This window comes from Tauraco erythrolophus, chromosome 19 (genome assembly GCF_009769465.1).
Source record: "Tauraco erythrolophus isolate bTauEry1 chromosome 19, bTauEry1.pri, whole genome shotgun sequence".
Lineage (NCBI taxonomy): Eukaryota > Metazoa > Chordata > Aves > Musophagiformes > Musophagidae > Tauraco > Tauraco erythrolophus.
In genome coordinates, this window is record NC_141483.1 from 7,483,298 (window position 1) to 7,509,976 (window position 26,679).

At 41.4% G+C, this 26,679-nt stretch overlaps 2 protein-coding genes across 6 annotated transcripts in view; one reads left to right on the top strand and one right to left on the bottom strand.

Annotated features, from left to right (window-relative positions):
- TXNRD2 (thioredoxin reductase 2) overlaps nucleotides 1-937 on the bottom strand; it is a 34,765-nt gene extending 33,828 nt beyond the window's left edge. For all 3 annotated transcript variants that reach the window (XR_015222723.1, XM_086623828.1, XM_086623829.1), the window contains exon 1: nucleotides 847-937. Coding sequence is in view for 2 of the 3 variants with exons in the window: in XM_086623828.1 (XP_086479954.1) it covers nucleotides 847-922 (76 nt within the window). In the remaining variant the exon portion in view is untranslated. The remainder of the gene's footprint in view (nucleotides 1-846) is intronic.
- Nucleotides 75-26,057, top strand: COMT (catechol-O-methyltransferase). Of its 3 annotated transcripts, XM_009978771.2 has the most exons (6): nucleotides 5,761-6,934; nucleotides 8,367-8,451; nucleotides 18,789-19,071; nucleotides 20,859-21,052; nucleotides 23,002-23,133; nucleotides 25,699-26,057. In XM_009978771.2, the coding sequence occupies exons 1-6, from the start codon at nucleotides 6,915-6,917 to the stop codon at nucleotides 25,876-25,878; spliced, it is 894 nt and encodes a 297-aa protein (XP_009977073.2). In that variant the 5' UTR covers nucleotides 5,761-6,914; the 3' UTR covers nucleotides 25,879-26,057. The 3 variants fall into 3 exon arrangements, with proteins under 3 accessions (XP_086479956.1, XP_009977073.2, XP_086479958.1); XM_086623830.1 differs by lacking the exons at nucleotides 5,761-6,934; nucleotides 8,367-8,451 and adding an exon at nucleotides 75-203; XM_086623832.1 differs by lacking the exon at nucleotides 8,367-8,451 and having other exon boundaries at nucleotides 6,896-6,934.
- Nucleotides 26,058-26,679: the final 622 nt, after the last annotated feature.

The window sequence follows — 26,679 nt, forward strand, 5'->3', positions numbered from 1 at the left end:
AATTTTTTCATATACACATATGTATGATAGAGATTTTCCAGCGGGGCCTCCTTATCAGGCTCGCACAGCTGCAGCTGCCATGCAGGCCTTGCAGGGTGTGGTGGGGCAGCCGGAGGGAAGCTGGCCCCTTCTGCCACCTCGGCCTTCCCGCAGGTCAGCCCCGTTTCCCGGACCGGTTCGGAAGTGGCAGGAAAAGCGCACAGGTGAGCAATGACTCGTTTCTGAGCAAGGGCATCCGGGCCACCCCTGCGTTCAGAGAGCTGCCAGGGGCTCGGGGAGGACACCCAGGCCCGCGACATCCCCACGCCAGCTGCGCCTTCAGAGGGCCGGGATAACGTTCTCGGCAGTTCAGGGCGGGCAGTCCGGCTGGCAGGGCTGTCACCCCGGGCCGCTGGAGTGAGGCCTAGAGGAACAGCCCGGCTGCCTCCCGGGCTGCCCCTCCAGAGAGCCGCCCCGCAGGGCCGCCGGAGGCCCTGCCCGCTTCGCAGCCCCTGCGGCCCCGGGACGCCCTCAGCAACCCAGCGGCCGCGGGACGGGGGCCGAGAGAGGCGCCGGGGCGCGGGTGGCTGCGGACGCCGTGACGGACGGAGGCAGCCCGCCGCTCCCCGCGCCCCGGCCGCTGAGGGAGGGGAGTGGCGCCTCCAGGCGCGGAGCGCCCGCCTCCAGGCGCCACAGCGGGCGCTCCCGTAAGGCGCCCGGGTCCTCTCCCGCCGCGCGGGCGGTGGGAACGGCTCGGCGGACCCTCCCCAGCCGCTCGCGGCTGCAGGACGGGACGGCAGCCCGCTACCCGCTGGGAGGGGCGGCGGCGCGACCCCGCCCGGCCCGAGCCCGGCGGGCACCCCGTACCTGAGAGGGCTCGTGCCGTACGGCACCGCCGCGACACTGCCAAGAGACGCTCCCGCCTCCGCCACAGAGCCGCCATGCTGTACGGCAAAGGCCCTCCGTGCCGAGCCAGGACCCCTGCGAGGTGGCCCGGCAGCGCCTGAGTGGAGGGCGGCGACACCGGAGCGGTGAAGGCGGCGGAGCCCCGTGATGGCGGTGGGGTGTGGGGGGCGCGGGGAGCGCCGCGAGGGCGAGCACGACGACCGCCCTGCGAGCGATCCTGAGGAGAGGCGGCCGCTGCCCTCCCGGAGAGAGGGCTCGGCCAGCGCCCGGAGCTCCGGCTTCCGGAGCCGCGAATAGCCCTTTTAGAAGGCGGGCACAGACTGGCGTTAGAAAAGCGCTTTTCCGTTAAAATCAGGCGCGCTGGATGACAAAAACCCCTCCACTTGCTTGGCTGCCTTCCGCCCGGGACGCTGTTGCAAAAGGGCGGCCTTTTGGGAGAGAAGAGGAACGCCACCGCTGCCCAGAACCTTCACCCACGTTCAGAGCCGGTTTCGCCCGCCCGAAACCGCACGTGCCTTTGTAACGGACGCGGCGGGCGGTGGGCTGGCACAGCCGCTGGGCAGCTGGAGCAGCACGAACGGCTTTAACACTTGTGTAGCTGTGGCGGAGCAGATTCCTGCACAGGGCCGATGCTTCACAGCCTTCAGCAGCGTTTCCCGTCCCCGTGCCCCGCGCCCGCTGTCGGCTGAACAAGGGCGATGCTGCTGGGTGGGAGTTGCGAGAGTCGTGAGTGCCCGTAACGTGCTCCGGCGGCCTGAGGTGAAGGGCGCCAGAGGAGGCATCGACCGAAACAGCGCCGCAGGGACCAGGATTGCTGCTTTGGCCTCCGCTGGAGCACAGCAGTGACCCTGCTGCTGCTGGATGTGGTGAGCCGTATGTGACAAATGCCATCACAGCCCAACCAGAGTTCTGGACAAAGAATCGGGCGCCTTTTCTTGGGGAGAGGGAGCTGGGGACACAAAACAGTGTCTGGCAGCCGTGGTTCAGCTGTCGCCTCACCAGGGGGCAGCAGCCGACCATTTTGTTTCGGAAACCATCAGTCGTCTGGTCTACGGTTGAGAAGAAATGGCAGGAAATTGAAACACTCCAAAGAAAATTTTGTAGAGCTAACATTACCTCCAGTGTAGATCTGATTAATTTTTTTTTCACTCCATTAATGTTTGAAAATACATGAAACAGGAATTACTATTACTTTAGTAAATACATTGACGACTTGTCCAGTATCACTGCTCTTAAAAAAAAAAAGAAAAAAAGGCAAACCCTCTCTCTGTTGCTTCCTGCAGCGCTAGTCAATAGAACCAGTAGAACAGAATCAGTAGAAACACTCTTACCCACCGCAGCAGCAGCAGAAACATATGACTAGAGTATACTGAGAGGCCTTTGAATTAAAGAAACCTCAAGCATATTCAGCTAATCTTTTATGCTTTTCAGGTATATGCATGCAAAGTTGTTTTAGCTGTTCATTTCAGCCACTATCCTGAATTTAATCAGGCAACTTTGAGCATATGCTCTTCACACAGCATTTAGTTCACATGTGTAGGATCAAGGGTAGATTAAACCTCCCCAAACACAAAACAAGTTTATGTGAAAAAATGTCCTTGCAGCAACATGGTATTTTGGTAATAAGGAAAGGCCTTAAATGTAGCAAAGCTGTTGATAGAAAGCATTACCTTTAAACAGCACCTACAGTGGAAGTTTAGGAAAGAATTGACAATAAATTTGGAGTAATGCTTCTAAACTCTTTTAAAGCTAGAATATTGGCCACATGCGCATTGTAACAGCCACATCGTACACTAGCATTACTGATTGCTTTCATTATTTTAGAGCTCAGAGTCTAAGTGAACCACAGCCTACACATCAGCGGTGGGATTGTAGCTTCTTTTAGATGTTTGTGTGTTCCTAAACACATCAGCACACACCCTCTCTTTTCTAGCTTGAAAGCGAGTCAGTTGCTTTCACTTGGCATCCTTAAGTCATCTGGGAATGATCCATAGCTGCCGTTGTGCCACTGGCAGACCTGGCAGACCATGTGAAGCTGGGGTGTCACCAGCCCTCTGGCTGTATCTCACAGCTAATGATAAAGCACCGTGCAGTTCCAGAGGCTAACGCTTTCCCACCAGGACTGCCATCTTCAGAAGAAAGTACAAAGTCTGTGTAACGCCACTCTGCTTGTTCTTGCCCATGCCCACAAGCTTGATCATTGAGACTGATAGAGGCAAACATCAGCAATGAGGAGTAGGTTTTGTCCATGGTGACAATATCAGTAAGAGCAGTAGCCACTGATATTTGTTGCAGTCAGCACTGAGCAGTGTGTCTGTGCTGCACTTCAAAAATCTTTCTCAGGGACCAGACACAGATTCTGGTTATCAGGTGTGGTTTCTAATGTGTCTTTGGCTCATCTCCTATAGCTTCCTACTCTCTTATTATAATTCTTTTGTGATTAGCATTAAGCTGATCAGAATAATGATATACTTTTTTTTGAACGTATATATAATAGCTATATTAATTTATTGTAAGAAAGCAAGCATTAAGCCCTTTAGTAACAAATATATGCTAGTATCTGGAATCATTTCCATGAAGCATTGTGTTTCTGCAATGAAAGCATATTTTTTCCAAAAGCAGGGATTATAAAAAAATCTTACAAGATAGCTATCAGACTTAACGTCATATATCCACAGAATTTGTCAGTTGTAGCTAGTCATATTTAAAGTCATACATTAACTTTATACATTAGATGTGGTTTGGTTTATTTCCAGGGGGAGATGTTTATTCAATGTACTGTAAACAGTGTGGTATTAAAAGGGCAAAGGAAACACTGCTGTAACACGTTTAAAAATGTGTACAAATCCATTGCACAAGAGTAGGGGTTTTGTAAGGCATCAGTTGGTTCTGTTAACAGGCAGACTTTCTCCTTTTGAATTTATTGTAAGGACAGCTTGGAATTCTGTACTTCTTTTCCTTCATATGAAGTATCTTTTGTTACACTTATCAATGACTTGCTTAAATTCTTCCTTGTGAAGACGACCAGGACCAAATACCTTTGCTACCTAACATTTTAGAAATTTTACTTTTCAAGCACACTTGTCTTTCCTGTTTTTCTGGCATGGTTTGCTTGATGTCTTATGGTCCCAAATTAGCTACCTGGCAGGGTGGGGAAGTAAGAGAAGTGCCAGGTAGATACCGTCTTTGAAAGTCATCACATTGTTTCTTTTTTAGCGGGTGGATTATATCAGAGGTTGCGCATTTTGTGGCACGACCTAATTAATGATTTACAGGGATGTCAGTGAACTGTACTGGTTGAACTAAGAGGTCTCTGCAGTGAGGTAGGACTTTTGGTTTCTTTCCATCTCTCTTGTGATTGATTGTACTTCCCCCCCCACCTTGTTGTTCATCTGCTAGTCTGTACCATGGTGTCCTTAGCATTAAGGAGGAAAGAGGAGGGAAAAAAGAAGCATATGGCAGACAGGCATATCAAATAGTGAATACAAAAGTGGAAACAGCAACGTAGTCCCTGGCAACTGAGAGATTCTGAGCTACAAAAAAGACAGAATAAATGGTAGCAGAGGAGGGGTGGTTACCAGTCCTTAGACTTTTTTCAAAGCAAGGTGAAACCTTCTCATGATTCACATTGCTAAATATATGGATAGAATTTTAACATGAGGGTTATGATGGCAAGTAAGGAGGACCCTTGTTTGAAGAGGGTCCTGATCCCGGCTGAGTAAACCAGAGAGGTATTTTTACCACTTTTATTTGAGGCTTCTTAACTGACTTGTGTAGCAAAAATTTTCTAATACTACTTTTTCTTGAGTATTGCTTTACATTGGCGTGAAGGAATCTGTGGCTGGCTACTTACAATGAAACTCCGCTGTATTTTCCTGTATTTTTAATACCTGCTTTTAAGAGCTTTCACAAATGAGTCATTAAGAGAGTTAAAAGTCAAACTGATAAGTGAAGAAAATGACTAATTTTGGTTTATGAGATCGAGGTGGTGATCAGATTTCCATGTGAAGTCCACAAAGTTTACAACATTTTGTTAAGGTGGAAAAAATATGTCCCATTAGCTAATAATTTTTATATAAGGTCTGTAAATTACTACATTGAGAAAGCTAAGTACACACATCACACAATTACTTTAAATCAGGTCATAAGTTAAATTCCATTTAAAAATGTAATTATAAAAGAAAACCAACCATTCTAATGATTGCTAAGTGCCCCAAAAGGACATCTTGTTCTGAAGAATACATCCTTCAGCTAACAGTGTTTCCTCTGCTGGAAACATTTGTGCATAGGTTCATAAACCAACAAAAATGGTTTAACAATTCAGCTTTGTTGCTATTTCCCCCTTTTTTTTTTTTTAATTTTCATAAATTTGTCTGAGAGCGGGACTCATTCAGAATTTAATCTATGCCATTTTATCCCTTCCTTCCTTAACACAGAATCTTCTGTTCATAGTTTGTCCTAAACAACTAATTGATTCAAGTGAGAGAAGAAGCAGTAGAAACTGCTGAAGCTTCAAGTAACACAAGTTTTTGACTTCATTCAAATGCTTCAACATATATTACCAAAACAGTGAGGAGAGAAAAAACAGAACTATGGTAGACTTAACTGAGCTTCAAAGTTTTCATGAGGAATTATAAAGTCTTTGACAGCAGGAAGTGTTTTTCAATCTGCATGATAACCTTTTAAGATGCACAGTAAACACAACATAGTCTACCTGCTTGTACAATCTGTTAAATTTTAGAGTACAAGTTTGCTGGCCATCTCTTTTAGCTGTTTCCTATTTTAGATATCTCCAGACAGTTTCCTGATTCATACATGAGTGGTGCTTCCTTTCTCAAAATTCCTCTTTTGCTTGTGTTTCAGCAAGAGATTTGACTGTTGAAAACAGCAAATTCACATAAAAGAAAATCCCTCCTGCCATTCTGAAAATGCAAGCTCAGAAGAATTTTCTTCCACTCAGTGTTTCACATGATCTGTGGGGTTTATTATAATGTGCTAGCTCTCCTGCCTCCCTTTGTTTAGGCTTTTAAAAACCAGTCTTTGGCCAGGATTATTAGAAGAAGGGAATGCCATTTGTTGTTATGCCAGGCATGGATTTACTGGGAAAGCTTTAGCTCCGTGCTGTGCACAGTGAGTGGGGATAGCATTGCCACGTTGCATCATGTGATTGCAGCTGTATAGCCTGCATTTGAGACTGGGAGCTCTGCACAGGAACAAGTCTACTCAAGTTTGTGCAGACAGATCTGAGCTTAACTTTGTCAACTGTCAGAGTGAGTCAGTCTGAACTAGCTAGTTATTCTGACCTGTTGCCATTCTTTTGATGTTGCTTCCAAGCTAAGACATCCTGGATCTGTATCTTCCCATAGATGTGCCCTGTGAATACAGTATCCTGATGTTCTGCAATACCAAATTAATCTTTTAAGATCTTGTCCCTACATAAAAATTGTATTACACCAATACATTTATAGCTGCCCACAGTTCTCTAACCTGAATGTATTAGTATCAGGGTAAATTTTTACTATTTAGACAATGATAAGTCTTGTGAATAGTGTATAAATTTACGCTCTCTGTAGTTTGTAGCATTGCTTTTATGTTAATAAAAACTTACAAAAATATCCATACCTGTATAGACCCTGTCTTGGGCAAAAAGGTAAATTAAAGAAAGGCATAAGCCAAAGTCTAACAGCCTACCGAAGAAACTTCTCTTGGAGAAAAAATTATCCCATAATAACATATTACAAGATTTCAACTTTCTATTAACTGGGAAGCAACTTATGGATATTCTCACACAGCTTGGGTGGTTTAACTAACTGAACCTCTGGCTTTATCTAGTTAGCAGTTGTTGCCATTCTCCATTTTTTACTTACGTAATTAAATATCTAGAAAACATAAAGGGTTACTTTGCAGGCATAGACTTTATCATACAAGTAAACAGTTGTGGGCAGGCAGAAGCAAGTTTGCTCCTCCCATGCTTCTAGGCTGAAGAATATGATTCAACTCAAAGTTAGAAGTCCTTTAGAAGTGTTGTCATGGGACACTGCTCAATCTGGTAAGTCTAGGCACTAATTTATTCTGCTAAGCAGAAGCTGGGCTGATAACACCCACCAGTTCACAACTAGCTATAGTTAACTGCAAAGACATCTCCAAAGAGTAGCTGTATGCTTACAGAACCAGGTCAGTGCATAGAATAAGTTTTACTTTTTCAAGCTCTTTTCTCCACAGCCCAGCAGTAAAAGAAATGATCAGTTAATTTTAACTGTGGGTGGTATCAGAAATTGTGCAGGCACAACCTGTCACGGTTTCACAGCCAGCTTTCGACCAGACAGGAAATTGCTGTCAGTAAAGCTGGAGTGTATTACTTATTTCGTTCTTTGTTCTGGATGTCTGGATTATAGAAAAATATTTGTTGAGCTAAAGCTGTTATACATGGAAGGGATACTTCAGAGGTATTCTGTGTTGACACTGGGTGCTGTGCTATACTGCCGAGTCTTAGTCATGTTTTGTTTAGAATTACTAAAACCGCTTTGATCTTCACCTACCTCTTTTTCCCACAATTCTTTATTCATTTCATCCACTTTCTATTCTTCTCTTGTCACAGTCTCAGGTAGTCTCTACTTCTTTCAAGGACCTCCCCCTCACGTGACAAAGCCTGTTTTCTGTTCTTCAGCTCCTGCAACATTTGATACAAACCCTTTCTTTGAATCTTAAAAAGTTTCTAGGCTAGAACTTTGGCTGACTAGGTCTGAGTTTTGTAGTAAGACTACAGCAGAGAACTACTACCACATTGTGTTTGGGTTCTGTTTTGTTTTGGTTTTTTTTTTTCTTATTATTTTCTGTTATAGTGCAATTTAATTGCAGCTTGATTATATTCTTTCCACCTCAAAGGAAACGATATAGACAGTCAAGCTAAGAGCAAGGTTTATTAGAATAAGCCTCTTTTATCTCAGAGCTGTTTGTAGTAGAATATTTTGCCAACTAGAAGCTATAGAAATTCAAATGTACTATTTATAATGTATTGATTGCACCTCCTTCTCTGGTTGCCGTTAAGCAATTTGCTATACGTACCTCTCCTCCCTCCAGCAGCAGTCTATATTTAGCTCACATGCCTAGGTCTTGTTTCTACGACTTCTGTACCGGCTGTAGCATGCCACGTCTGAGCTGGAGAAAGAACTAAATCCCTTGGGCCAAGTTAATTTCTGGAGTTGCTTGGTTGAACACAGTGCATTTACACTGAGCACAGATTTGGCTCATACCTGACTTTGTCAGCATTCACTGTGCTGTAACTAAGTAACAAGAACACTGTCATTAGAGGACTGATGAATAGCTTTCTCTGAGGTTATTAGAGCACTGAGCACCTTAAAGGAGTGCAGAAATCTATGAAAGGAGGAGTTGGGAAAAAGGACACCGCTCCTTTTAGAGTCTGTGTAACAGACCTGATAAGCTATTCCTGTGATGTGATCGAATGTGACTGAATACTGCAGGCTCTTGGACTCTTATTCTATAAAATCCACATCAGAGCAGCACAGGAAAAGATCGGAGGGAACAGCTTCTGCTGTGCTAAGAAAGGTACATATTTATGTTTTCTTATTTCTCAGACTTGAGATGATTTGTTTTCTCAGATAATGTCACTATTTTAAACAGTGGTGAATGTGAAAGCAGAGGTGTTTTCCACATTCTGACGGGTACTTATTGTCAGGAAGCCAGTTCGTGGGCAGCAGCAGTTTTCACAGAGAAAGAGTAGGACATATTTGTGTGTAATGCATTTGTGCTGTATTGTAAACCTCGACAGTTGAAAGAAGTGAGATGAGAGAACCCTGACTAAACTGAAAATTTAATTTATGGCTATAAGTATGCTGGAATTTGGTAGTCATTTGTATTCAAGAAAAAGCTGAATGCAAGTCAAGCTTCAGTTCAGTCTTATTTGACTGAATAGCTGCTTTTGTACATGTGTTGCTGCAGCTGTATTTTATGGGGGTTTTCATTCTTGAGAGGGAGTTCTGCTACAGCAAAACGTCTGTGAAGAACAAACAAAAAGCTGGTACTTTTGCTTGCTAGCCCTGTTGCTGCTTATTGAGTATCTTTCTGATGCCCTTAACGGACATTCTTTACCTTCGTCCTTTAAAAACAAACTCATATTTACCAATACTGTCAACCACATGTCATACTGGTGATCTCCGTAAACAACCTTTACTTAATCTCTGCACTTAAGCTTACTTTTTTTCTGCTTACTCAGCCGTGGACTCCTCTAACAAAGCCCTCAGGTTCAGAATCTCATGCGTGTGCACAGCACTGCCATATTTAAATGCAAAAGAAAAATTTCCCGATTTCCAGCTTTAGTTTGCATCAGTGGAAAAAGAGTTTAACCACGTTAACCCTGCAAACAATTTACTTGTTGCTGAAGTTGAGCAATATTTCTTAGCAGCCTGCAGCTGGTGTCAGGTTTATCTCTGCCAGCCCCACACTGTTGTCTTTCAGCATTCCTTCAGAATCACTGGAATTAGAACTGACTGGGAATTTTCTGAAAAAACATAATTTTGGCAGCAGTCGTTGAAACCAGATCTTAATTTGTGAGGCCATCCATACCAGTTTTGCTAAAACTCTCTTAGGAGAGATTTCTCAGAAAGCAATTTCTAGCTAAAGTAAGAGACACTCCATGCCCCCTCCAGCCACTTTTCTGGGGAGGGCAGTCACTCAGGATTTGAGACCAAGGTCTCATGCTCAGTGCTGTGCTGTGCTGGATCCCACCTGCCTGGCCCGTTAGAGCTGTTCATTTCCATAGAAATAAGCCAACATTTCAGCAGCGATTTGCTTCCTACTCTTTCAGATCCCTCAGTGGGTGTTCTCACTACCAAGTCTCGGTCGTGCACTCGCCCTGGCCTGAAGAGCAGCTTGTGGAGAGCAGAAAGCTGTACTGGGAGAGAGACAGATTTATACTAGATTAGCTGATAGCCTTGGAAGCAGGGCAGGAGCATGCAGTGGGGATTTGGGACACTGAGGATTCAGCCCTTGACCTTTATGATATAAAGAGAGAATGTGAAACAGGTCTGGCACAGGTGACAAGTAGCCATTTTGGTCTTTCTTCTTCCAGCCCTTTCTCCCTACCTCCATTTGGGGCAAAAATCATTCAACAGGGGCCTGTTTTACCCCTGGGGGAACATGAAAATCTCAGCTGAGAAAACTTTTTACAGACCAGCTCCTAGTGTGCTCAGAGGGCAGAGCACTTTCTACTTTTAGCAGTCCACTGGGGGACAAAACAGGTGGGATTTGTACAATTCAGTTGAGCCTCAAACACTAGTACCAATAGTACAAATGCATCTCGAGTTCTGGAGGGGGAATAAGGGCTATCAGAAACAACTGCTTCCTACGAGTAACTGAAAGGATCTTATTCCTGAAAAGCTGTCTTTGCTCAAGGCCCAGTAAAGTGCATTTCTTGTCCTTGAAGAATTCTCTCACCCCAAACTCTGGCTCTAATCATGCACTGTGTTCACGAGGACAGCCTGAATCAGAACGCTCCAGGTCCATGCTGACCTGCTTGTTGGATGGAGATGAGGCCTCTCTGTGTGGTCAGCTTATTCTAAACCTTGGCTCTTCTTTATGGGGCACATAACCATCATATAAACCTTTTTCTTTGGGTATTCCACTGAATACCACTTAGGCAATGGCTGCTGTGAAGGGAGTTTTAAGTGGGTAGAAATTACCCTATTTAAAGTCTATCTGGAGAGAATAGATTTAAACACCTTTATGGAGCTTAGTTGATGGGACTCCCTAGTAGGCAATAGGCACTTTTCTGTTCTTTTCCTTTCATTCAGTAAGAAGAAACCTGTGTTTGTTTCCTTTCAACCTGAGAAGAGGGGAAAAGAAAAGACAAAAGGCCTAGGGGGGGAAAAATAATCAGAACTTTGCATTTATAGAAGTCTAAATTTTTGTAATCATGGTAGTGAAGCTAAATTGTAGTAATTGGAAAAAATAACCTAGAAAGACGGAAATTTAAATTTCATGCAAGAAATATTTAGTGATACAAAGTCTGTTCAGCTTGTTTTCATGATGTCAGTGGAAAATCTGAATGTCAAACTCCCAGACTAAGTTTCCATTGAAATACAAGCTTTTCACATTTGGCAGTGTGCTAATTATTCTTGACAGAGTTGCACTCTTTTGAAAATACATAAATAATAATGAAAGAATAGGAGGTAAAAAGATACTTTTTTGACCTTTAAAAGTATTAAAATACAAAGCTGTTGAATTGTGTTGCCTACAGCAACAAGTGACAGTATGTTTGGCAGAAGTTAGTTTAGACTTTCTGACCAAAATACTCTCTGCCTTTCTTGCTCTGGGAAAAGATCAAGAAAAGCAAAATGCCACAAACCAGAGATTGCCTCATTCAAGACAGCATTGGACAAAGAGTCAGGAACTCCAGTCCCAGTCACGGCACAGCACGGATCTCTTCTGGCCTAGTGCAGAGCAACAGACGTTAAAATAATGTGTAGAAATGTGCTGACTCTTCTGCATTGTTACTGCAATGCTTCTTGAACAGCTAATATATCCTTATTAATATGCAAATCCTCTGTATACTTTAGTGCATGAGGTACTTAAGGGCATAATTTCAGCAGAAGCTTTTGAAAAGTTTGAACTTAAACCTTTTTAACCCTTTTCTAAAAATAGGGGCTACGCCTACCTCCTTCACCCAGGTACGTGTATGGGAGGGTTTAATCAGCTAATTTGTATGGCCTTTGTAAAAAACCTCTAGAAAATTGCTTGCATTATAACATTCTTCTCTCTGCAGACATAGCAGCAGTGTCTCTGCAGTGAGTTAGGTCCTGTTGTCCCCAGGCACTGTACTATTGTAGACAATTTCTAGTACCCTCAATACCATGAGACTGATGGAGAGATTGTTTTGTGAAAAAAGGTTGAATGGTATAAACTTACCAAGCACTCCCCATTCACCAGCTTATGTGAGCTAATAAAGTCTAAATTAGATTCTAAACCCTTTAGCATCAGAATGCTAAAGTACTGTCTGGATGCTTGGAGACTCGTAATAAACTCTTAAACAACCAACCAGTACTTGGCAGTTAGATTGAATGTATGAAAAATTATAGCAAGATTGGATGTAATATCATCTTTCCTCAAAGGCCTGATTTGTCAGCAGTCTGAAATCACTTAAGGAAAGTGTTTGAAGCACTGTTTGTCTTCGCGTTTTCCCTGTTCATAAACTCAAGAATAATAATGTTACATGGGCGTTTGCTGTCTTGGTATCCCAAAATTGATCTCTTGAGTTAATGCAGATAAAAATCACTTTGCCATTCCTCAGGTGCTGTCCATATATCCATAGCAGGGACTTTTCTGACGAAGATTAATTCAGCTTTACAATGCCTTGATAGTAACAGAAGTAGCAGTAAACTTAAACTTACTCTTGTGGCAAGAAAGAGGTAGGTAAGACAGCTCACCCAAGATCAGATCAGAAAAACATTGCCAAAATGAGACTCAAACTTAAGTCCTCTGACTCAGGATCACAAAGTTTATTCTCATTCCAGTCCTGGAGAACAGCAGTGTAATGTACATGTTGTCTTTGTAGAAGAGATTTTTTGTGATTATGTTCAGGACTTCATTTTCAGTACAAAGCAAAGCAATATAAAATTATCCAATCTAAAATTGTAATGAGAGGTTCTGTAATTAGGCATATAAAAATTCACCTTGATTAGAAAAAACATTCTCTCCAACAGTTTTCAACCTCCCAAGTATTTTAATACCTGTCAGCTCTTATTTTTGCATCAGTAGGAAATGAGGTCTTGTTAATCACTCATAGTGTAATGAACTAAGCTTCAGAACAGTTAAATAATCAAATCTGATACTTTTTTAATCCACTAAGTGTGAAACTCACTAAGGCGTATGTCCTTATTAAAACTCAGAGCATTTGAAGGTGACTGCTTTCAACATGTTTATTTTTCTCCTCAGTAAATATCAGGTTTTAGCAGAGGGAGATTGTTTTGGAATCTGTGAGAGAAACAGTAGCAATCACTGGTTTAGATCAAATCTCTGTACAGCTTTCTTTAACAGTGTTATGAAAACTTCATATGTTTTTTATGAAAACTGAGAAAAATCTCTATTTGAATCCATCTGGTTACTCAGTTACCTTAAAAATTGGTGTTACCAATTGTTCTAATTCTTATTTTTTCACTTCAGGGAATTCTAAGACGAATTATTTTTTAACAGTACTTGGGAAAATTTACAGAAGGATTGATAAATAGCATTTCTGAAAGATCCTTATTGTAACCTTTGGTGAAACGGCTGGAGTCACCTGTACAAGAATAAAGAACAGGATATATTGTTTTATGCTCCATCACACAGGCATTTTAATATTTTTAGAAAAACTGGACATCTCATAATAGTAAGGGGTAGTGAATCCCCTAACTTAACAACTCCTGCCATAATAATAGATCTCTAAGTCTGAGCCAGTCTCTTGAGGCTTTTTATAACCGCTGGAATGACTTAGGTGTTTTATCTTCAAGGGCAGGTAAGTTGGGGCAGCAGATTCCCACAATTTGTGTTTGCTTCCCTCTTTGAAAGTGTCTTTCTAAATCTCTGTAAGCTGAGACAGAGGTACTCCCATTCGAATGCTTATTGTTTGATTATGGTTTGCATCAGGGGAAAACTGCTGAACTGCATTATAAAGTTATGATTTGGTCTTATGAAACCTGCCAAAATGAGTAAGATTAGATGCATAAGAAAATAACCCAGTGCTTTAGAGGAAGACTCGTCAGTAGTTTGACAGGTTTGGGCATGAAATTTTAATATGCTTTCTTTTAAACTCTGCCTTCTCAAAAACAGATTTAGTGATACATGTTATTCGTTCCTCTCCATAATGTTATCCCTCCAGTTTTCTGTTTATTCCCTTGCTCAATTTTTCATTTTACCTACTATTTTCCACTTCAAACTTTAGCTTTCAAAGAAAAGGCTCACTTTATCATGGTGTTTCTAATGCACAGAAGAGGTTGCAGTGCTAACCTGTGTGTTTGGAACTTCAGTACAAGCATTAAATAATAAGAGCAACTGCCTTGTAATAATTGGTTATGGGAAACTTGACTATGTGCAAGTTCAGTTTTATTACATATTTAATGAATCTCATGAATCCACATTAAAGCTAGAATTACAGTTGCATTTTCTAAAGCTGTCATAACATGACTGTCTCTTAGGTAGTGGTAGTTTTAAATTGCTTGAATTATGCACTTAATTTTCATATCAAATATTTTCTAGCTAAGAATATGAAAGCAATTACCTATTTTGGTACAGATTTTTCTTTTCCCTCTGGGCATGACCATCACTGATGCATCTTGCTCTTGGCAGGCTGCTTTTACAGTCCACTGCTATCACTAAATTTATTTTCACATCTAAGAAGACAGAAACTAAGAGGGACAAACTTTGAAAAAGAAACTGTGTTTAAAAAAATTAAAAAAAAAGAAAAGAAAACAAAACCAAGATATGTCTGTTCTGCTCCTTTTAAAAGTTACCTTCTCTGGAAAATGGTTTTCAGGATAATTGCCTCCTAAAAGAGCTCTGCTAAAAACAACCCATACTGCCAGTTTATGAAGGTGCTAGACTGTTATATAGCAATAATAATTTAAAAAAACAAACCCAATAGTTAAAAAACATTCCTTGATACAGCAAAAACAAGTGAACTTCTCTAGGAATGGAAGAAAGCAGCATGTACTATTTAGGTTGTTGCTACCTGTGAGCAACGTCTAAGGTCATGTGGAGACGGGTGGGCTCTGCTGTTACATATGGTAGTACTCATGCAGGACTCAAAAGCACAAAGGTCTGAGGCACCGTAAGAAATGGATCCCTCTAAGCACTTGATCATAGGAATGGCCAAGCTGAATTGCTTCCTTGCTTCACTTTTAGATCTAAGACCATCCCCAAATCATGCATGTTTGAACTTAGATTAATAGCTTTTGTTGTCTTCTTGACAAATACATTACACAAAACACGTAAACAAACCAGTGCTAACAGCCACTCACCAGTCTAGATCCGAAGAAACACAAAGAGAAACGCAGGTCAGTATTTGCCTTCAGAGGGGATTCTTGGGTGAACTTGAAGCAGTAAGATTTTATAGCTGAAGATCCAAAATTTGTTTCCCAGGTGGCCCAGCACAACGATCAGTTGTTGCCCTTCCAGACAAGCTAAAGGGCAGTCAGCCAGCTCATGCTTTTGCATAGGGAATGGCTAGAAGAGATAGAAGGCTATGGCTGGCTGTGTGGTTCAGAAACGTAACTCACTTTACACCTTTTTGTCAAGCTGGTTGCATCTTGGTATCAGGATGTCACCCTGCGGTACCTGCCATGGGTGGCAGCAGCCTAAAAAATCTATGCCTTTGAAAAGATAGGGCATGTACATTTCAAACAAGGTGTTTTTCTCTGCACAAAGTGCATTCTTTTAAAACAACAAAATCTTTAAAAGGATACTACTTGTCCAAGTAAGGATGAGGGTGAAGTATTTGTTTGAGATCAGCTGCTGAAGTTACTAAAAATCTGCAGGTCTAATCCAAGTTGAGTGCTTTTCTCCGCTCTGGCTAAGAGAGACATGTTAAGAAATACCATTTCACAGGCTGCAGACAATGAAGTTGTCCATGGGCTTTTGAGCATGTGATGTCTTGTAGTTTTGGTGTATAAAGCCTGTAGCAGTGTGGGAAAACAAGACAATGGAAATCTGGTTTGCCAACATACCCTTCCATGCCTCAGAAGCAATGTGCAAATGGAGGGGCAGGATTTTACCATTAAGCAGGTCCTTTTTGTTAAGGTATAAAAAGAAGCCTTCAAAGTCCCAAAAAGAAGTCTCAGTGTTCCTGCAGGATAGGGAATGGGGCTGAGTTAGCCTACAGATGCTATCTCTCCCTGTTTTGAGAAATCTCTCCAACTTGTCTCATATCTGTACTGAGCAATAAAGGAGGAAAGCTGTTCCTCAAAAAATACACCACCTAGTTCGTCCTGCAGCTATCATCCATTCTGCTGTCCGACAGATCTTTGAAGGGCAGCCCCAAACATGCTGACAGAATCTCATAGTGCCAAAGCAACAGCCTGTGGCAAGCTATACTCAGAAGATGCCAAAGTATCCGTTGGAACCAGAGGATTATGTCTGGCAGTAGTCTGAAATAATTCTGAATGCCAACAGCCTTCCATTCTAGAGGGACCTGAATACGGTTGGACTGCCACCAAGTGAGTTACTGGTATGCAGGGCTCACACGGTTTCCCTTGCCCAGAGGCAGGAAGGTTAGATACCTGCTGGCATCAGTAAATGGTCTCTGGGCTTCATCCATTCATTGCAGTTCAGAATAATTCTCTCTCAACTATGTTGGTAATCCAAGTGCATCAACAATGACCATACAATCAACTAAGCCATGAAAGCCGAGTGAAGACAAGCCAAGTGAAGCTAGAGAGATATTTTTCTGTTAAACTAATGATATTTTCATAGCCCAATCTGAGTTCTCAGTGGACAGATAATGTGGAACATCTTCATGTAGAAGAACTAGAAAGAGCAGAAGTACAATCTGGAAGGTGCAGAACAATTGGGCCTGATCAGTAGAACTACTAGTGCATAGAAGAGAAGAAGAAAAACTGCCATCCAGGCCTTCATGATCCTGTTGAGGTAAAGAAGGAGGTTCTTATTAGCTTGGAAACAAAGTCCAAAAAGCAAGATTTTCATGTGCTAATGAAAGGCAAGCCCTGAAAGGAAATGTCTCAGGTCAGGCTTTGCAAGGAAAGCATTAAAAGGTAAGTATTAACATTGGTGACTACTTAAGCAAAAGAAATAGAGTTTCAACTGCTCCAAACAAATCATACTTGCTGTGCAACTAAGCTAAGTGGATGGGTGAACAAACATTGGCTGTATTGCAGGTTGAGCATATCTCCATGGAAACTCAGTCATCTTCTGAACTTGAAATGTGTTCTGCATGTTGATGCAAAATTTAAAGCAGTGGGGTAGATTTTTCCCATGTGTGTGTGCCAGGTTCCACGACAGAACAGAGGTCTGACCACCTGTAAAACTTAGAATTTTCCTGGGACAATTTTGGAGGGAAACAAACAAAAAAGAGAAGCAAGAACAGGTAGGAAGATATCTGGGAGAATATTTAGCTAATCATCATTTAGCTTTACCTCTTGGTCTTGGGCAACTTAAGCAAAATTTTTGAGGAAGTTGTAGCTCCTGTTGGATCAATGGTTTTGCTGAACTCCAGGTAGGTGGAACATTAATAAAAGTGCAAGTGGAAGCTGATCACCATTTTTAGCAAGCTGGAAGAGAAAGAGACTTAATAGAAAGAATCAGAGACTAGGAGTTGAATGTTGTGTTCTTTAAAAATAACAGTGAAAATACTGTTGTGCAAAATAAAATTAAGATACTGTGCAACCCAATCCAGCCTGCTGACGCTAAGAAATTGGTTCTGAATCCTCTAGACCTGTATTCAAATGCCTAATTAGACTTAAAGAACAAATGAACTTGGCATTCATTCATCCAAATACCAACCGGAGCACATTTCAACCTGTGTTCTTCTCCTGGTGTGCAACTGTCAGCCCTTACTTGTGGGAAGTAGAGGTTGAAAAGTGGAGGTGTTATAAGCTACATCATCAGAAATGAGGTGTGTTTTGGGTTGTACGAGAGGAGCTCCACATGCAGAGAATCCTCAGGCAAATCACAACCCTTAGTTTGGCACCCTCTCAAAGGGTAAATCAATTCCTTAATTTTAAGAATCCTTTCTTTATCAGATCTGTTGTGCTGTGACTCCTGCATGGGAGTAAATGCACCTTGCTGTATACTGGCTTGTCTGAAATCCATCTGAGTAAATGGCTTTGATAGGATTTATTGCTTGAGCTGTACAGGGTGACATGCATCCCATCTGCTGAGCTTCATGTTCAGATGCCTTAAACTCACAGAAACACGCACCACCCATGCTGCACCTGCATAGGCGCCTGCAGCTATGACACTGAATTTCAGGGGGAGAATAGGCACAATCCCATCAGATAATTTGAGCTGGCCCATCAGAAAAGTACAATGTGCCCTTTTGTTACATCTCTTCGATTTCACGAGCCTGAGCTCTTCTCCGATTCAGGGATTTAGTTTTATGTTTTTATAACCAGTGATAAAACATCCCTGCTTTATAAAAGGAAATGTATCTTTTGTTGTCAAAAATATCAGATTGATGGCTTGCGTCAAAGGTTTTATAAGCAGGAAAAAGGCTACTATCTTCTGTAAACCATTCCACCTGGCTACCTCTGCTGCAGGCTCTGAAAGGAAGGAGGCAGGTCGAATTCTACCAAAACATGAAGCTCAGCTTCTCTGCAGAGCATGCAAGAAGGGAGGTGCTAGAAGAGGTTTGCATGCAAGGTAGTAACTTAGGATTTGCAGACGTATTTGAAACAGAACGTTGTCTAACTGTGCCCAGTTTCTGCTGATACTGTGCTCAAAATTAAGAGGTGAGACATTCCATATTTTCTTACCAAGGCCAGCTTAGAAGTTTCCCAGTGCTCAAAAATTAGGAAAGTGGCATCACATGCAGGCTCTAATTTAAGATTTTTAAATCTTTTGAAAAATGGTTAGAATGGATTTGATGCTGAGAGGCTCCTTGTGCAGTGGCATGCTTGGAGCCAGGACTGAGCAGCTGTGTGGGGGAAGGGACCAGAGCATTAAATAAAGCTACTTGTTGACTGCCTGTAAAATTGGCTTCTAAAGGGAGTGCCACAGAGCACCATCCATTACCAAGTGACAGACAGTAATTTTCAGCTACTCTGGACAATATCATAATTAAACTCTGCGTGTTCCTGTTGAGTATGGTTGGTTGTGGGTTATTCAGCTTAATATTTACAAAAAGAATAGCTCTCTCCCGTGCCACCTTAACCCTGGGCTGTTTTTCTCCTTCCTTCCAGATGCTGGAGAGCTCTTCAGTCCTTTTGTTCATTGTCTTCGTCCTGCTTTTCATTTTGCTGCTCTTTGTGGTGCTCATCAGGAAAAACGTCACTGCTGCCCTTATCTGGAATGAAATAATCCGGGAGAAAATAACCAATTTCATCATGAATCAGAGCAAAGAACAGAGGATTTTAAATTTTGTGCTGCAGAATGCAGTCCGAGGAGACCCCTGTAGTGTGCTGGACGCTATAGATAAGTACTGCATGCAGAAAGAGTGGGCCATGAATGTGGGCAATGAGAAAGGTAATTGCAGCAGGGATCAGCACTTGAAAGATCCTTCAAGACTAGCATAATATGGGATATCTTATTGTATTCACAGGGTAGCTTTGATCCGTTGCAAAAAAAAAAAACCCAACCCACAACAGCCTTGTGGTCAGCAGAGTAGTTCTGTAAACAGTAATGCATACTTGTGCAGATGTCTTTAAGGAGGCGTATCCAGTGACTAATCCAGGAAGTCATAGGACCAGATATGGGTTTGTATGTTGTGTACATAGCAAGTGTGTAAGCAGAGGGTGACAATTTATGGGAAAAATGTAGGGTTGCATTATAGCTCAGTTCCTATACAGGGTGGCCTTAAGGCGTAATTCTTTATAAGTACGTTCAGATCCTTAACCGAAAGATAGCAGATTGGGAAAAAAAAGTATTTTAAACCAAATGTATTTTGTGTATACAAGCATAAGTTCTAAGTTACTGTTAAAGGGAGAAGTCCTACCCATGTAATACACAAAAGCAGCTATCACACATTGTTGCTACTTAGCGAGTAAATCATCTTGTTCTTGCCTCCTAAAGAAAAATATGTGGATAAAACATTTTTTTCTTAGCTGCAGGAAAGTGACAATCTTTTCAAACAACTGTAATAGTAAAATGTTAACATGTTTCCTTATGAATTAGACACAAAAGTACCTCTTGCTGGGAAATTGCAAGGGAAATTTGCTTAGTTTGGGATTAACATAGCTAATGAAATACAACTGTAAGCATTTTACTAAAATGCTTCTCTGTCATGGCCACGTTTTGTGAAACTAGCTCCTCTGCATACCAGGCTGGGGTGCTTAGGGCAACAGAACAGTAGGTGGTGGCTGAGTTGGAATTCTTAAAGCTCTAAACTTTGATCATTTGGGATTATATTCTTCAAAATTTCACTCTAGTTTTGCTCTGACAATATGGCCTTTCCTCAGATAAGAGCCATCAAAGTTAATACATCTTCATAAGATTTTGAGAGTGACCACGTGATCTCAAGATGCAAGCATCATCGTCACACTATTAATAAACAAATGACATCGAGGAAAATACCACATAATGAAATGTGTATGTATATTGAAATATTCCATAGCTCAGAGTAAAACCCCTTCCAATACTAGTTATCTAGTTTCTAGCCATACAAGTAAGAGGAGACAGTTTTCTCACAAATAAATCTCTTTTTTCAGAAGGACTGAATATAGTACACTGTCACTTCTTTATGGGAACATTTTTTTGTTGTTAACAATTGACTAATGTTTTCCATCCCACAAATTCATCTAGTGAATCCAAGTATTTTGCAACTTTATAACTAGACTTTTCTTTAAAAACAAGTGTTTATGAGAAATTTTTTATCAGACTACTGATAAAAATGCATACAAAATGCATACAACATTTGCAACAAATACAAGCACTCAAAATTCAGGAGTTATATATTTCATAATATGGCCAGTTTCTGCAATAAGTTCTTGGAAAAAACACTGCATTTTTCCTTGTGACACTATAAATATTTTAGTTAATTCAGGCACTTCCTTCCTCAGAAATGTTTATATTGTGAAATTAAGTAAGATTTTTTTAGTTGAAATTTTCAAAATTAGAATGTCCATGACCAACCTGATCCCAGAAAAGCCAGTTTGAGAAAGGGAATAGTATATAATTTGACATCAACCTTTAATTTTTGAATGTCCTGAGCAACTGAGAACATGGAGTTTGTAAGTTTCTTGTCACTAACTTGCTCTTCTGTATGTGAACCAGTTTGATTTTGTCAAAAGCTAACCTATTTCCATTTTATTCAGGTTTAATTCTAGACAAGACAGTGGAAGAGATCAATCCCTCGGTTGCACTGGAGCTGGGAACATACTGTGGCTACTCAGCAGTTAGAATTGCTCGGCTACTGAAGGCAGGAGCTCATCTTCTCACTGTGGAGTTCAACCCAGAATTTGCTGCTATAGCTAAACAGATGATTGAGTTTGCTGGAGTACAAGATAAGGTAAATACCATTTGTCTCTAGTATAGGAAAGCAATACATGGAGAGTGGGACTTTATCCATAGAAGCAACAATAATAGGTTTAAATTTGTTATTGTCAAGCAAGAATGACACCCTACATATTTGGGAATGTGCAGAGTTTAACCATTATGGTTGACAGCAAGGAAAAGCTACCAGTGTGTCCATGCAGAGGACCAAGGTTGTCTGCTCTTTGGTATATACAGTGCAAGTGAGCTAAATTTGTTAGCATCAGTCGGGGTCCAAGCACAATGCAGACCCAGCTGAGAGTCAGGGTCGAGTTTGAGGCTTGTCAAGATGTGTGTGTGTGACCAAAACAATCAGAACTGTTCTCTGAAGTTCTTTGTGTGACTCAGGATGAAGATTTGGAGGGGCAAGACCAGAATACATCTGTATCTCCGTAGCATTTTGAAAGCATTTAGGCTTCATCTTCCAGTTTAGCCTTTTGACTATTCACTGGTTAGTACAGTGGACAGGCCACTTGCTAAGAGCTATTTTCAAACCCCATAGTGACTGTAAGAATAATACAGGCCTGGAGGGAGACTCCAGAGTCAGTTATTTCACTTATTATAGTCACAGGGCACCAGCACACACAGTCCTTTTCAGAAAATTAGGAACCACTATTGCAAAATTGGTTAGATTTACTGCCATTATTGAACTGCAAGGCTGCCCCCCAGATTCCTCCTCCTGATAATCAGAAGCCTATGATTGCCATCTGACATTTATTCATAGACATTTTGTATTCTTTTTTTTCTTGCACTCACAGTCCTTATTAATTTAACTAGCACCATGCCTAGTGACAGTCCCTGACCTCTCACAGCAGTACAGTGAGGACTTCACTCTGTTACCTTCCAAAAGCTAGACTAGAACATAAGATTTTTCTCTACATAAACTAAAAAGTTCAAATCAGTGTCAAGACTCAGTACAACAGAAAACTGAACCACAGTCTACTTTGTTACGAAAGCTCACAAGAAGTAGTTGCATTAGGTGCAATGGACTTCAGATGAGATGTACTTACTGCAATCTAGTTGGTCACAATATCTATACCTAAATTTTGTGCAATCTGAGGTATCTTGACTCTCTGTACAGTTGGTTGAAATTCAGGCGTTTCCAGTCTGTAATCTGTCTCAGCCCAAGGCAGACATTTACAGCAGGTCAGGGGATTCATGCCTGAAAAGTGCCTGTCTAGTCAACTAGACAACTTACTTCAACGTAGATGATAAGACTAGAGGAAATAAATCCCACGAGATCTTCTAATGTGTTTCTTAACTTCTTGAAGAGAACCTGAAGTACTAGAGAGATACTTAAAATTGCATTTTCCCCATCTGATTTAACCTCCTGATCAGCTATAAGTCATAAACCAGACAGATTTCCTTACCACTTTTTTCCTCCACTCACAGTATATGGCACTTGCTTAACAAAACAACGTGCAGCAGCTTCTGTCAGTTTAACAGTTCTTACGCCAATAAATCTGTGAGGAAGATGTAGTAGCCTCTGTCCTGCCTCCTCCATTGGCCGTGTCAATTTTACATACTGTAGCCTCCAGCTTCATTCTAAACTAACCTGTCCTCTGTATTTTTTGCTTCCCTTGGACTGCAAGATTCAACTGAGATGCAACTAAAAAAAGTAATTAAAAGTAGTTTTCAACAGGATATTCCCATGTTTCCCGTAAGGAATCACATTATCCAACAGAAACAACAGGTCACTTTTTCTGCTACTATTGAAAAAAATACCACCACCAAACCACCCAAACCCATACTTTGAAACATAACTGAGTTAATTTGTCAAAAAGTAAAAAGTACTTTGATCTAGCTATACGAAATAATTCAACTGACGCCATATCGAGCTATAAACAGGATCACTGACATCTATTTAAAGTGAGCTATAAGCATTTGCTTTTTCTTAATGATTCATCAGATGGATTTGCATTTCAGGTAAAAATCCTAGAAGGCCCTTCAGAGGAAATTATCCCCCAGCTGAAGAAAAAGCATGAAGTGGATACTCTGGATTTTGTCTTCCTGGACCACTGGAAGGACAAATACACACCAGATACCATCCTGATTCAGGTCAGTTTGCACAATTCCAATCTTAAAAGTAAAGTAGCAAATGCCTTGATGTCTGTGAGGCCCATATTCTTTATGAAGGACCTCATCCTCTGTAAAATGAAGAACGGTATCCAAAATAGAAACCTTACAAGTAAAGAGGATTTGGGGGACAGGATCCTAAACTTTTGTCAGGGACAACTGCTGACACTACGAAGCTCAGGACTTGGCAAACACTGTTGAACTATTTTGTTTCCTGAACAAGTGGGTCTGCAGTAGAAATCCCAGCTGGAGGAGTGCATGGTCTGGGTCTTACACTCCCTAGAAGGAGTGTCTGTGCGGTCACTAACCAGAACACTTAACCCAAAACCATCCTGATCCTGGGAGCAGGTGAGACTTAGGACCTGCATATCCCAGCTCCGCTTTGTCTAATTTCCTCAGTACCCCTTTTTTTGCCGAAGCCTGCAGTGCCAGCAGAGCCTTTTGATGAAATACTGTTTCAGTAGCACATCTGGGTATCATCTTTCTGTGAGTCTTTACTCCACCTGATTAATCGGCTGCAAAGCAACCTTCGGAGGAGTGCAGGCTGCCCCAGTCAGGCACTTGCTAGGGAAGTGCTGTCCAACTCTATCTCCCGCCCCGCAGGTGGAAAAATTATGCTCGTTTCTTCACAGCTCATCTTAACCATTACTGTTAGCATTCCAAAGCAAGTGGGCTGTAACAGCAGTAGGCAGTGATAGATGAGGCAACTCCTAGAGGACTTCTGTATGGGAAGGTATTTTCAAGTGTTATACAATGGAGATTCACAACATCAGTATCTATCAACACAGCACACAGAGATACTCTCCTAGCTTTAGAGCTGCAGGCTGATAAAATTTTCTACAACTGCCTATTTGTATGGAAGTGTCAATTTTCAATTATTTTCTCCATAAATAAATCCACTTTTTTTGAAGCTGCCTCTTACACTGAGAACCTGCCAACTACTTCCTGACCCCTGCTTGAGGACTGAAACATTGTTTTCTCATCCAGGCTCCCCTGTTTTATAATTTCTGCCTTGTCCTCCAGATAGCTCTTTGAAAAGGAAATTTGTTTGGGGTTGTGAACAGCCAGTATTGAATTTACACAGCAGTAGCTGAAGAAAACGTTCCCTCCCTACAGTTATTTTGTACCCAGAGAATGTTTTCTTTTAAATTGGCTGTGTAAGGATGACTGAGCTCTTTCCATTGGGAAGAGCTAGCACTTCCTTATCAAGGCTTAACCTTCACAACACAGCCAAAATAAACAGGTAGTTTAGTTTTGTCCAAGTGGTCAGTCTGATCCAACTGTGACACAAAGTTGCTCTTCTTAAAAAACACCCACACGCTTATGAAATTATGAGAAAGGTGAAGAAAATATCCTTGCATTTTCTCAGATGTTACAAACCTAATGTGCAATTTTGGCATGTATTGCAATGTTAATAGTGAATATGAAATATGAGTATAAAATATTCAGATGAACTATATATTGAAAGTGGCCCAGACAGCATTCCTTTTCATGCACTTCTAGAAAAGCCTGACACAAAGAGCATCTGAAATCCCAATCACCAGTGGAAAATACAGCGTTTTGTCACTTGTAGGCTTCTGTAAGCTGCGCAGCAGACCAGAGGATATTTGCCATGTGTCTAAAATTGCTGCCACTGTGCTGACTGGTGTTGAGCCACCAGACGCAAGAGCAGTAAGCTAAACAGCCTCTGCAGCACACTCATCAACAGGACTTCTCTAATATACTGGGAGTGACAAAAACCACTCCATGTTTTGGCTACAACTGCTGCCTGTTGGATAATAACCAGCCTGTTCAACTACAGACAGATTTTAAACAGCTGGTAAGCTCAGATAAGCAACTTCTACTAGACAAAGATAGCAGTAAAAACCAGGTTTGTAGCTTTACTAAGGATAAACATTGCACTTGAAGTGAATACTGCAAGTTAATTATGCCTTGTGGAAATTTGTCAGTGATCTTCATTGTGCACAAACCCTGCTTCATGCCCAGCTCCTGAACAAAACGGCAGAAAGCTGTACAAGATGAAAGGAAAACAAGCGCAGAAAATCTCTTTTATTCCTTTAGTGGTTTTGGAGTTTGACTCAGACTGGCCAAAGCAGGCTGGTACGTGCCAGTCTCTTAGGTGACCTTAAAAGCTACTACAACATTTTAATACCATATCAAAAAAGTTTTCAAACATTAGGCAGCATGCGAGCCAAGAAGAAACCATCTCACTGATCATGTGGATATAGTTGGAAACAATGCGAGCAGCCAACTGCACACTTCCACTGCACTTGATTTGCTATTTCGGAACTTGAATGACCCATTATCAGCGTCTCTAATGTTCTACTGATTGTGTTAACAGAAAAAGTCAGTATATTAAATAAACATGAACACAAAGGATCAGAGAGTTACACAGCTTCTTTCGTGTCTTTTCTTCCCTCCAAACCTGTAGTACAATGGGTTTTTGGATGCAGGCACTTGAGTATGACATGGTTATCATGAAAGCACATTACATTCAAGCGAATGTCTGCTTAACAGCCACCATGAAGCAATTTCTCTTCTTTCTAGGAATGCAACTTGCTGAGGAAGGGCTCGGTAATTCTGGCTGACAATGTCATCGTCCCAGGAGCTCCAGAATTCCTTAACTATATCCGCAACAACCCCCGTTTCCAATGCACTAACTACCCATCTCATCTGGAATATATGAAAGTGGAGGATGCTATGGAAAAGGCTGTGTTTTTGGGATAAAGAGAGCCATTAATACTTAGCTTTTGTTTCAAATGATGTAAATGCAACTGCACAGGTTAACTTGTCCATGCTTTAAATTTTGTGGGGTTTTTTTGTTCGTTTGTTTGGGTTTTTTTTTAAGTTTTGGAGGCTGTAATTAAAGCAAGCGCTAGTGGAGATCATTTTAGACCAGGTGGAAACCAAGATCAGGAGTAAGTAGGGTAACCGCTCACAGATCCGTTCCATTGTTTCACGTAGTTCAGCAAACCCAAGGTGATGCACATTGCCTTGCCTTGACCAAAACATCATTGAACAACACAATCTGTTAATTTAAGTTCAAACCTGAACAACCACAGTTTGGGCTTAGGGTGGGGTGGAGAAAGTCACTGCATCTTCTGAAGACTTGTATCCCTAAGCTAAAATGATTAATCATTATCAAGAGTGGAAAAAAAAGCATGCATGTTGCAAGAAAAGACCATTTCAGGAGCCCTGATTTTGCTAAATTACTCGTATGCCACTTAATGCAGTGAAGGCTCATATCAGAATATCAGATACATTTTTGTATAGTTACTGCAAAAGTTAATCACCTCTATGCTCAAGAAAAGGGCATGCACTGAAAGAAGAAAGACCCATGCAGTGATGAGAAAATAAAACAGAATTTTGCAGAAGACAAACAAATAAAATTATTAATCTGTCCATGCAGAGGCAGGGAAAACTGAAGTAGTAAATAGAGTAACTGACAGATAACAAAAGGACCAGGCTCTTTCCAAAAGAACACCAAAACTACATAGTATCAGAGACCTTGAGAAAATGTTGTTTATC

What these genes read in the sequence shown, in the direction of transcription:
- COMT (XM_009978771.2), top strand. Translation starts at nt 6,915, where the DNA reads ATGGGACACTGCTCAATCTG. An exon ending in CTTCTGCTGTGCTAAGAAAG is followed by an intron (nt 8,452 to 18,788) that starts GTACATATTTAT and finishes CCTTCCTTCCAG; the next exon opens with ATGCTGGAGAGCTCTTCAGT. An exon ending in GAATGTGGGCAATGAGAAAG is followed by an intron (nt 19,072 to 20,858) that starts GTAATTGCAGCA and finishes CATTTTATTCAG; the next exon opens with GTTTAATTCTAGACAAGACA.